General features: G+C 37.4%; 1 protein-coding gene across 2 annotated transcripts in view; it reads left to right on the top strand.

Moving 5' to 3' along the window:
- The window catches only part of LOC115214098 (L-threonine dehydratase catabolic TdcB-like), a 53,790-nt gene that overhangs the window by 12,246 nt on the left and 28,646 nt on the right, over positions 1–12,898 (top strand). For both annotated transcript variants that reach the window (XM_036504802.1, XM_029783151.2), the window contains 3 exons: positions 824–986; positions 6,897–6,987; positions 10,081–10,156. In XM_036504802.1, the coding sequence (XP_036360695.1) occupies positions 824–986; positions 6,897–6,987; positions 10,081–10,156 (330 nt within the window). The remainder of the gene's footprint in view (positions 1–823; positions 987–6,896; positions 6,988–10,080; positions 10,157–12,898) is intronic.

Raw genomic sequence — 12,898 nt, 5'->3', positions numbered from 1 at the left:
AAAAGGGAAATAAGGAGAAGAAAAAAAATAAACAAACAAAAGAAGAAAAAACGATCAATAGGGATCGTGTATCACAGTGTCATGATGTAAAGTGTAAAGGGGGAAGCAGATAAAGTTTATCCGTGGGAAGAAAAGCCTACGAAAAAGACCACGGTAACCTCGGTCAGTATTGTTACATGTTACCACATTTGTTTGCAAGTAGGTAACCCTCTGTTTTAAATGTCCAGGTTCATAGGATTATGCTCAAGGTGGCTTCGTCATTCATACGTGCCATCTTTGCTACATTCACCCATCTTTTTTAAAACAAAGATAGATAGATAGATAGATTGATAGATAGATAGATAGATAGACAGACAGGCAGACAGACAGACAGACAGACAGACAGACAGACAGACAGATAGATAGATAGATAGATAGGTAGATAGGTAGATAGATAGATAGATAGATAGATAGATAGATAGATAGATAGATAGATAGGCAGTTAGACAGTTAGACAGACAGACAGATAGATAGATGATAGATAGATAGATAGATAGATAGATAGATAGATAGATAGATAGATAGATAGATAGATAGATAGGCAGTTAGACAGTTAGACAGACAGACAGATAGATAGATAGATAGATAGATAGATAGATAGATAGATAGATAGATAGATAGATAGATAGATAGATAGATAGATAGATAGATGAGTGTTTATAGCATGTGACAGGAAACACCATTCGTTTATATTAGCTGAAACTGAATATATCATTTTATCATGTGTCTACGTATCCTTTTAAAGTGTGTTTCTTTTCTGTTTGTTGTTCATTCCATTATACAGATACGATCATCCTGATATGGTAGCCGGTGCCGGAACTATGGGTCTTGAAATTGTGGAGCAAATTCCAGATTTAGATGCCTGCATCATACCGGTCGGTGGAGGAGGATTAATCGCTGGCTGTGCTGTGGCAATCAAGTTCCTTGTACCAACTTGTAAAATTATTGTTAAGTAACTTCATTATATTACTGATAACTTAATACATGTTCATTGTAGTAGAAAACACTTGCACGAGGAGCTGAACCCAAAAGCATGTAAACGCAAACTTTTTAACCATGCAGCTATACCACCTCTATATACCCATATATGTGCGCATGCGCGAGGTTCTTTTTCTCTTTTTAATTTAGATTTAATTTTGATCGGGCACCTGCTTAGTAGCAATGTTGTGAAAGAAAGAATTTTGTTTTGTTCATCCTCCTTTAAATCTTAAGAGAGTCTTGCAGAATTTTATAATCCCAGATAATGTGATAATTTGCAGTGTAATAATTAATGGGTTGCGTTATCTCCCCAAGAACCCAAGTTCAGTCATACTTTGCCCCTGACAGGTCTCTAGGGATCCTGGTGCGCAAATGATATGAAGTTGAAAGTGAATCTTAGATACTGAATTTTGGAAACTCCTTGTCAATGGCTCATAAATGTCCTCCTTATGTGTGTGTGTGTGTGTGTGTATGTATGTATGTATGTATGCATGCATGCATGCATGCATACGGGGCGCAGAAATATCTCTAGGTGATGTCAGGGTGCACAGTAAAACTACTGTGAGTGATGGACTGCTAGCTGCTGTTACAACATCCTTCTTATTTCTTTATTGCTCACAAGGGGCTAAACTTAGAGGGGACAAACAAGGACAGAAAAACGGATGAAGTCGATTGTATCGACTCCAGTGCGTTACTGGTACTTATTTAATCGACTTTGAAAGGATGAAAGGCAAAGTCGACCTCGGCGGAATTTGAACTCAGAACGTAAAGACAGACGAAGTACCTATTTCTTTACTGCCCACAAGGGGCTACACAGAGAGGTGACAAACAAGGACAGGCAAAGAGATTAAGTCGATTACATCAACCCCAGTGCGTAACTGGTACATAATTTATCGACCCCGAAAGGATGAAAGGCAAAGTCGACCTCGGCGGAATTTGAACTCAGAACGTAAAGACAAACGAAGTATCGCTAAGCATTTCGCCCGGCGTGCTAACGTTTCTGCCAGCTCGCCGCCTTTGTCGCAACATCCTTCTATGAGATAGACACTCTGATGGGAAACTTGTGGTTTCACGTGATTACTGGTCATCTCGCTTTGGTATATCACTTAGTAGTAATCACAGAAATTCAAAGAGTGGTACTTGTGTTCTACAAGCGTTTATCACTATAATCCAGTGACGTGAAACTGTTTCTTTATCAACACCTGATTAGTCATCTCATCTACTGAAATTCCTATGGAGATAGATGAGCGACGACGTGTGCAGACCTAAACAGTTGGAAGTGTACAGTAAGTTACAACTTTCGTTCGTTACCCATGCTGCAAATCATGCAGATCTGGAATGGCACTGAGAAGTCATCTGAGAGATCATGGATGGAAAGTCAAGAATTCCATTGATAAAGAGGAAGTACAAGGAGACAGTGATCGTTTGTGGAAGGGGGCAAATTTTTCGATTTCGAAATCTATAATTCTTTTTCACGTTGTGGTGAAGGAGATTACAATTTTGAAAATGAAAATAAAAGAAAAGAAGGAAATTTCAAAATTTCAATTTCTTAAACTTACAAAAAAAAAGCGAGAAAGAAAGAAAGAAAAGTAAAAAGAAGAGAAAGGAAAGATCGTAATTTTAAAAAGTAAAAATTTGGGGTGAGGGTGAAAGTTAAATTTTGCAAAGTTGTTTATTTGGCAAAATCGTAATGTTTCTTGTCGAAAACATATAGCAATTCGAAGAAATTTTTGAATAAAAGACTAAATGAAAAAAGGCAAGATGCCTATTCGAGACGTCACTTATGTATATGTATACATAGCGTATGAGTGACTGTGTGGTAAGTAGCTTGCTAACGAACCACATGATTCCGGGTTCAGTCCCACTGCATGGTACCTTGGGCAAGTGTCCTCTACTATAGCCTCGGGCCGACCAAAGCCTTGTGAGTGGATTTGGTAGACGGAAACTGAAAGAAACCCGTCGTATGTATATATATATATATATGTGTATATATCTATGTATGTGTGTATATGTTTGTGTGTCTGTGTTTGTCACTCCCCCAACATCGCTTGACAACCCATGCTGGTGTGTTTACGTCCCCGTAACTTAGCGGTTCGGCAAAAGAACCCGATAGAATAAATACTAGGCTTACAAAGAATAAGTCTTGGGGTCGATTTGCTCGACTAAAGGTGGTGCACAAGCATGGCTTCAGTCAACTGACTGAAACAAGTAAAAGAGAGAATAAAAGAGAACAGTATTCCATGTCAGATACCCATACATAGAATGGATAGAACTTAATAGAAATTTAAGATAGCTTCTATGTATTTTGACATGGGGATTTTATGCTATCAAAGCGACATCAGTTCTCTTTTTTTTTTGTTAGGTCCGCATATCACAGACAATAGATGATGTAATTTTGTCAATATTCTCTATTGGATGGTATATTATTCAGCGATACTATTTCTTTACATTGTAGCGAACTAGACAAGATGTTGGCGCCAATCTGTTAATTCATTAGCATTCTGTTGAATTGGATAACTTTAGCAACAACAGTTGTCACGTAGGTGTGGCGGATTTGATGGCGATAGGTTACAAATGAGAACGCTTGACCGACATGAGTCTGACGCAGTGTCTACATGTAGCAGGAATTTGTTTATTCTGCCTTTTATGTATTCTGCTTAGGGTATATCCGGGATATCAGCAGCCAGGAGCTTGAAGTTCATTAATGGGGTTTGCCGCTGGTATCAACAATATGATAGGCCATTTTTTCTATTGATAGATACTGAGGGCTCGTGGAGTATGCGCAGTTTCTCACGAGCGCAGAATTGGTAATTACGAGATCTGTGTGAGTATAGAATAGCCTTGTCAAGGATGCTCCATGTGATGTCGAGGAAAGTGTTTCGACGGTCTTAGAGCCTCCAAGGTGAGGCAAGACAGGGAAAGGAGTTTGTTTTGTCATCAAACCTGAAGGAGATTCTGTGTGTATTTTCCATAAAATCACTGGCTCTCATGTCCGAATTGTGTTATGAAGAGATCAGATGGTGTGAGAGTGGTATACAATCTTTGAGGGGCAGAATCTTCCCAATGAGCTGTTTATAATATTTCTGTAGTTATAAGCTGGAGTGTAGGGCGAAGAAGTGCGTGTTTGCGTCTGATTGATCATGCAATGCTGCAAGCGATATTTTCTAAGTAGAAGTAACTAACCTTGTTATGGGAATTGAAGAGTTTGTTATGTAAAGGATCTTGAGAAATGCATTTTAATTAGCGTCAGATGTTTTCTATCTTAATTAGTGAAAACCTCTAGTTTGAATGCAGCACCAGAACAAATTTCTTTGTTCTTTCTTTCTTTTTCTTTCTTTCTTTCTTTTTTTCTCTCTCTCTCTCTTTCTTTTTCCTTCTATCTTTCTTTCTTTCTTTCTTTCTTTCTTCGAGTTCGTGGGCGAGAACAGGGATTCTTTAACTAATTGATAAAGCTACTTCTCGCTAACAATTCATTATTTTTGGGGTGCACCTCCGTTAAAAATCGCTGTTTCTGCTCAAACAAATACTGCTCGGCATCTTACCCAACCGTCTAACAGTTTTGACATTCCTGGATTGGAACTTTTTATCCATTCCGAAATGAGAAAAGGCAAAGTTGACCTTAACGTAATTTGTTCTTAATTTACAGAGTCGAACACGTAACATGACGCCTTCTACACAATAATCTAACGACTCGTGCAATTCGCTGTTCTGTTCACGCCATTAGCTGATCTATAAACAAATATCAGTAATATCCTTACCCTGCAGAAATTAGCCTTCAAATAAAAAACAAACAAAACAAACCGTGTCTCATATTCCTTTTAGTTGGCTGTTTTATATATGTCGTTTGAATTAATAATGTATTTTGATCAGATTTAGAACTTAGAATTCCGTTGGACGTGTAGGCCTATTTTCAGATAAGCGAATCGAGTGTCAAGTTTATGACAAATGTCAAACAAATACGTTGTGATAAAATACGAGAACATTAAGGTCACTTAGAAGAGTATTGCTGTTCCTGCATACAAGTTTGAAACGTATTTTACGAGTAAACAATTTCATGTTTCTCGGTAAATATGACCTGAGCTGTGCATTTTACACAAAGGTTAATATGCGGAATTAGATACGATGTTGTCATAGTCTTTGATGTAACCTTATCACAACTAGTTAACAGAGTCTTGATGATTACATAATCCAATTTCTTGCCAAATAATCCTCTATAATAACACAGAAAAATGCTTTTATAAATTTACTTGTGCAATTTTAGAAATATTTTATTTGAGAAATCTGATACTTATTAAGAATATTAACAAATGAATCAACAAATATCTCATTTGCATCAAACAAGAGAATCTCATAACATTTGGAAATAGTCTTTTAGTCACACAAATATTTGTTTATCTTGTTTTCTTCCTTCAATTTACATTTTATCTCGTTTTCCATTTATTTTCCCTTCAATCTGTCTTGTTTTTAAATTCATTTTCTACAAATACCTCCGATAATTTTACCACCATTGCTCTTTGAAACAACGTAACTGTTGTTATATTGTGGTGGAGAGCACTGGTAGTGCTATGCCGCATTCCTTTTTTTTATTTTTAGGGAAAGGTAGGCAGTTTTCCTATGTCTGGTGATTGCAGCAAAAAAATATTGTGTGGCGGACGAGATTGAAAGGGCTGAAAACAGCCAATCGGCTGAAAACAGGCTGAAAACAGCCTGAAAACAAAAAGGCTGAAAACAGCCTTCGGTCAAGCTCTCGTTGACTAATAAAAATTTTATTAGGAAAGGAAAGTGAGGTCTGAGAGGGATGTGCTACTCCCCAGTAAACTTGTTGAAAATTGGTTGAATGTGGTGAGGATGGCCTAAGGGAGTGGGCTCACTGAAAGTTGACGCCTGTAGGCTGAGAACTACAGAATAAAGAGAAATACATACCATGTTACACCTGATGAGAAGAATGACTCGGGATTAGTGAGTTCCTTGGGTGCTCCTACGTGGCATTTCCCACCTACTCAGGATTTTGTTTTTAGAATTTTTTGTTAATTGCTGTTGTTCTTTTACTGTTTACATAGAATTGTGTAAATTTCTCACAATCTCTCTAGATTGTCCTAAATGTCTTTTTGGGGCCCTTTTGGCCTATAAAGAATCAATGTTATAGTCCTAAACTTCTTTTAGCCATGCGCATTTTTTTTCTTTTTCACATGAATCATTTAACTCACCTACCTCGTTCAGGGACATCTGTTAACGAGTGATCAACTTCAAATCTGCAACGGTTCCCATCCTCCAGATGACAGCTCAATATAGCAAGTCATCAAAACACATGTAAATATTACACTGTTATGAGGCGGCGAGCTGGCAGACTCGACAGCATATCGGACAAAATGCTTAGCGTTATTTCGTCCGTCTTTACGTTCTGAGATCAAATTTCACCAGGATCGAATTTGCCTTTCACCCTTTCAGGATCGATAAAATGTGTATCAGTTAAGTTCTGGGGTCGATGTAACTCCTTCCCCGATATTGCTGGTCTTGCGTCAGAATTTGAAATCAATAAGATACTGTTATTCTATATATAGTGGGGAGTTGTTGTTGTTATTATTATTATTATTATTATTATTATTATTATTATTATTATTATTATTATTATTATTATTATTAAAGTGGTGAATCGGTGAGTCGTTAACCCGTCGGACAAAAAGTACTTCACTGTATTGCTTAATGTTCTCTACGCTCTGAATTCAAATTCCACTGAGGTCAACTTTCATCCTTCCAGGATGGATCAAATAAACACCAGTTGAGCATGTACGATCAATTATTATAAGAAGGATTACCATCAATCTCTTATTGTTATTGTTGTTATTATTGTTGTTAGTGTTTTATTAATGATTCTTCAGGGTGTAGAGGCAGAAGCGTGCGCCAATTACACAGCAGCAGTAAAAAGCGGTACACCAACCTATACTAATCCAAATCCAAGCCTGGCTGAAGGTAAGTTGCTTTACAACATTCACACATACATACATACATACATACATACATACATACACACATACATACATACATACATACATACATACATACATACATACATACATATCTAGGAACAGGAGATTGCCACAAAGTACCTGGTGAACAAGAGAAACATTGATGCTCTTGTATTCCCAAGGTGCAACTGCATGTGTAGGCTATTTCATATTTCTATGGAAGACATTACGTATTTAATTAGCAGCTGTCCTAAAATGTCGTCACGGTACTACCTCCCTATGTGGCACAATGTTGTTGCTAAAACAATTTACAATGCCATCCGAAAAAAAGACTGTCCTGAAATAAACTTTAAAAATCTCTCTGTTATGGAACACATTCATAAACACCAGCCCAAGGAATACTGGTGGAATATTCCCATCAAAACTTCTGTCAAATGCAAACATAACAGGCCGGATATTGTTGTTTGGGACAGAGGGGCAAAGGTATGTACCTATTTCTTTACTACCCACAAGGGGCTAAACACAGAGATGACAAACAAGGACAGACAAATGGATTAAGTCGATTACATCGATCCCAGTGCGTAACTGGTACTTATTTAATCGACCCCGAAAGGATGAAAGACAAAGTCGACCTCGGCGGAATTTGAACTCAGAACGTAACGAAAGGTATGTACCATCATAGAGGTCAGCTGCCCTGCAGATATAAATATATCTTTGAAAATCAAAGAAAAAGAGGATATCTATCGACAACTGCTTCGAAACTTCCAGCTTCTATATCCAGACTATGAATTCATATTTATACCAACAATAATTGGAGCACTAGGTTTTGTTAGTGTTTTCCATAACAGAGAGATTTTTAAAGTTTTTGTTAGTAAATGCTTTTGTTAGTAAAGGAGAATCTGGATAAACAAGGATTTTCAGAAAGAGAAATTGACTGGCATGCATGCATACATACATACATACATAAATACATACATACATACATACATACATACATACATACATACATACATACATACATACATAACACATACAGACATGCATACATACACGCATAACTAAATACCTAGAATTCCGTCGGTGACATTAATGTGCAAGTGACTGAAATCTGCCCAAACACGCGCACCCTTAACGTTCTTCTGAGGAAGATTCATCATGAAACAAATGTGACAAAGCTGTCCCTTTGATTTACAAGTACTACTAATTTCTGCCAATTGTGTGGACTGGAGCAACGTAAAATAAAGTGTCTTGCTTAAGGACGCAACGCGCCACCAAGAATCGAACTCACAACCCTACTAAGCCAAAATTCTACACACACACATACACACACATACGCGCATGCACGCATAATATATATATGTATATATATATATATATATATACATACATGCATGCATTCATAAATACATACATTCATATATATATATATATATATATATATATATATATATATATATATATATATATATATATATATATATATATAAATATATGTATATGTAAAAAAATACAAACTGGGACAAGAACGCAAAACATTTAGAAGACGATACAAAAAACACGGAAGCCTTCAATCTTCAGTCAAGAACCGGATCATCCTCGCAATTTCGGCTGATTAATCTTGAGATCGCTCCGATCCGGCCAGCCCCAAGGAAAAACTAAGCTACGAGCATTAGATTTCTTGGAAAAAGGATCGAATGTATACGGAACAGGGACAGAAAAACGGACGATGCCACACGAATATAAATACAAAAAGCAATAATAGTAATAACAGGACAAAAACAGCGGTTGTCTTACGACGATAGACAATACAACTTAGTTTAGCTGGCGTATTTTGGAAAAACATGCCTTTATCGGCAGACGAAGAAAACGATGTTCTCGCGGCAGTGGTCGGAAGCCAAAAGGCTGGTTGACCAGCGGTCGCGTGAGAGGAGAAGAGAGAGAAAAAGAAGGGGGCAAAGGAATCAAAGAGAGAGAGAAAAAGAGGGACAAAGGCACCAAAGAGGGGAGAAGAGAGAGAAAGAAGGAATTAAAGAGGGGAGAAGAAAGAGAGCGTTTCAAGGATTGGCTTGGCGACAGAATCAGTGAGGTGCAAAGTGAGAAAGACAGAGAAATGTGAAGGAGTGGGGGCATTCATATATACTTATATATAGCTTAGAGACGTTATCTACATACGTAACAATAGGTAAATTAGTACTAAAGAAGCATTAAAATGCTCTCTAGACTTCGAATGTGGCTTGGCATGAAGGACGAGGTTGTATCCATGGCCTCTACAGTCTCACCCTGACTAGTAAGTGTATTTTTCCGGTCAGGAAGTATAGCTTTAACCGTAGTATTTGTAGGTGCCAATGTAGTGATGACAAAAAAAGATTAATAAATGTAATCTAAACTATGAAATAATTTTGTTTTTGTAAGCAAACCAGGGTACATACTTGCTCATCTATGTCCGCTGCTCCTCGATAAAGGCAGTGATATGAATACTGATGAGATCACAATAAGACTTGAAAATGATATTTCCTGTTCGGATGAAATTATCAGAATTATGTTAGTCAAAGATTAGTGTTTTTCACAGTACCTAAGGATTTCTACTTAACATTTTTATGCTTCCTTTCATATGTATATATGTGTGTGTATATATATATATATTGTACTGCAAAAGTGAGTCCCAGCGATCTCCATAATACTCAGTAGCCCAAAATGCGCTGATTATCACTTGTGTTTGAATCTCATATTGCGGCAAGACTACGCATTTTTTATGTCGCTTAACGTACATATTTCGGTTAACATGGGACAAGGGAACAGAAAAATTACAAAAGTTGTAGGCGAGTGTATTTTCAACAAGAACAGATGAAGAAGATCAATAAAACACATGATGGTAAAAGTTTCGTCGCTGTGGGCCCCTAGTTTGATATCAATGAATCTACCATTCGCACTGCTTACAAAGTGTTTGGAAGTGATTCATTTATCACTGATTTATTTATCGCGTTTTTTAAAACTAAATCTTTGTGATAAACAAGGATTTGTTGTATCATGCTTGTTTTGTCTTTTTTTATTTATGATAATATACCGTAATTACTATCTTATTGATTCTGCTATTCAGGTTTGTCCATACCAATGGTCGGTTCGAATTCGTTTGCGACTGCTGCCAAATATGTCGACAAAATTGTTACTGTGAGGTAAGTAAATGATGGTCAGACTAAGTAATTTTTAGTCTGTAGCCTGCATCATACGTAGCAAATCCTTCTTTAGCTCCTATCTATCTATCTATCTATCTATCTATCTATCTATCTATCTATCTATCTATCTATCCACCCATCCATCCATCCATCCATCCATCCAAATAGTATGGATGGTTATTTTCTGATGAAATGGATAGGTTATTTTGTTCTGTTACGCAATTTGTTAATAAATAATAAATAGCAATTCCCATGGAAACGTTCATTGAAAAGTTGCCTTTATTTCTTGCGGCCCTTTACGTTCTGTGCTAAAATCTCGCCGAATCCATTTCTGCCTTTGATCCCTTTGGGTGGAGAAAATAAAGTACTGGCCAAGTACAGGAGTCAGTGCCCCCTCCCCTCAAAATTGGTGCAACGGACCGGCTGCCTGTTCAGGAAGAATGCTTGGAATTCGGTCCCTTGTATGTCATTGAAACCGGTTAACCAGCCTTATTAGCAAAAACATTTTATTGTTATATAATCTGATTTATGATTTCTCAGTTTCGTCCGTCATTACGTTCAAAGTTCAAATTCCGCCGAGGTCGACTTTGCTTTTCATCATTTCGGAGTTGATAAAATAAGTACCAGCTGTACACTGGGGTCGATGTAATCGACTCATTCCCTCCCCCAATATTGCTGGGCCTGTGCCGAAATTTAAAACCAATATTTCTCTCGTTTTGATCTCCGATCTCCCTTTCTCTCTCTTTCTCTCGCTCTCTCTCTTTCTTACCCATTCTCCTTATCTCTCTCTCTCTCTCTCTCTCTTTCTCTCTCTTCGTCTCTCTCTCGCTCACTCACTCACTCACATTCTCTTTTTGTTTATGCATCAAAGCATCGAGTTATTTTTGCATTGTAACATCTGTATCTCTCCTTTTCTCTTTATCTCTCACATTCTCGTGCATATTTGTGTGTGTGTGAGTGTGTATGTATGTATGTGTCTGTGTGCATGTGAGTTAGCCTCCAGTGCCAAACCGTATTAACACCAAAACAGGTTGAATGTCCAATCAACCGTGCCAAATCATCATCGTCCAAACAATTGTGCCGAGTCATCTCATTCCCTGGTTTGATTGGTCACAGACAAAACTTCAACAAATATTGAAACAGCCAGTGATATCTACCAGCAGAAAGTCTGAGATGCTATCAAATTACAGTCATCAGAACGGATTTCATTCGGATAGCTTTCTGATATCTTTTACGTTTTATATTTTACCTGTTTCAGTCATTAGACTGCGGCCATGCTGGGGCACCGCCTAGGATATTATTTTAGTCAAATGAATCGACTCGAGTAATTATTTTTTTTAAGACTGGTACTTATTCTATCGATTTCTTTTGCCGAACTGCTAATTTACCTGGAGTGGTGGTGAACAAACACAGACACAAAAGCCATTTATATATATATATATGTATGTATGTATGTATGTATGTGTGTGTGTGTGTATGTATAATTATACATACATACATACATACAAGGGCTTCTTTCAGTTTCTGTCTACCAAATCCACCCACAAGGCTTTGGTCGGCCCGAGGCTATAGCAGAAGACACTTGTCCAAGGTGCCACGCAGTGGGAATGAACCTGGGACGTCGTGGCTGTGAAACAAGCATCTTACCACGCAACCACGTCTAATTTTTAAGAACCTTAGGCTAACAGACAAGAATTTTTGGCCATCGAATTGGACAAGCTAAAAGGTGTGGCTGTCTTTGACAACCACAACAATGACTTAAGTGACCTCACCCACATCATACTTGTTCAGGGATTTTCAGCTTGAAATATTTTCAAACATGGGTACAGGAGTGTCTGTGTATTAAGTAGCTTGCTTACAAACCACATGGTTCCAGGTTCAGTCTCACTGCGTGGCACCTTGGGCAAGTGTCTTCTACTATAGTCTTGGGCCTACCAAAGCCTTGTGGGTGGATTTGGTAGACGGAAACGGAAAGAAGCCCGTCGTATATATGTATATATATATATATAATATATATATATATATATATATATATGGGTTTGTGTGTCTGTGTTTGTCCCTCCACTATCGTTTGATAACTGATTTTGGTGTGTTTACGTCCCCATAACATAGAGGTTCGGCAAAATTGACCAACAGAATAAGTAATAGGCATACAAAGAGTAAGTCATGGGGTCGATTTGTTCGACTAAAGACAGTGCTCCTGTATGGCCGCAATCAAATGACTGAAATAAATAAATAAATATATAAATAAATAAATAAAATATGACATGTCCTGGTCAGGGCAACCATTGAAATGCGGACAAACCGAGATCCAATATCATAAAATAAATGCTGGATATACATCGGTGTGATGGATCTCACGTATGTTGCACATGTATGAAACTCGGAGAAATAATGGTCTACTTCACCAGTTGTTACTCATATATATACACACACAAACGTGTGTGTTTGTGTGTGAGTGCTTGTGCACGTGTATATCTATATACATTTATACATGTGTGTGTATATCTGTGTGTGTATATAAATATATGTGTATATGTATATATGCGTGCACACGTGTGTGTGTTCCGTGTGTATGTGCATCTGTGCGTATGTGTATCTGTGTTTATATGTGTGAGAGAGAGTATATGTGTGTAAGTATCCGTGTGTTACTATCAGATCTTTTAGTGCATATAACATTCTATATCAATACAATGTTCATAATGTCTAATATTTTATAATTGGTTTATATACCTAATAATA

This window comes from Octopus sinensis, linkage group LG7 (assembly GCF_006345805.1).
Source record: "Octopus sinensis linkage group LG7, ASM634580v1, whole genome shotgun sequence".
NCBI classification, from domain to species: Eukaryota; Metazoa; Mollusca; class Cephalopoda; order Octopoda; family Octopodidae; genus Octopus; species Octopus sinensis.
Note: the sequence above shows the minus strand (reverse complement) of the source record. Positions and strands in the feature narration are given on the sequence as shown.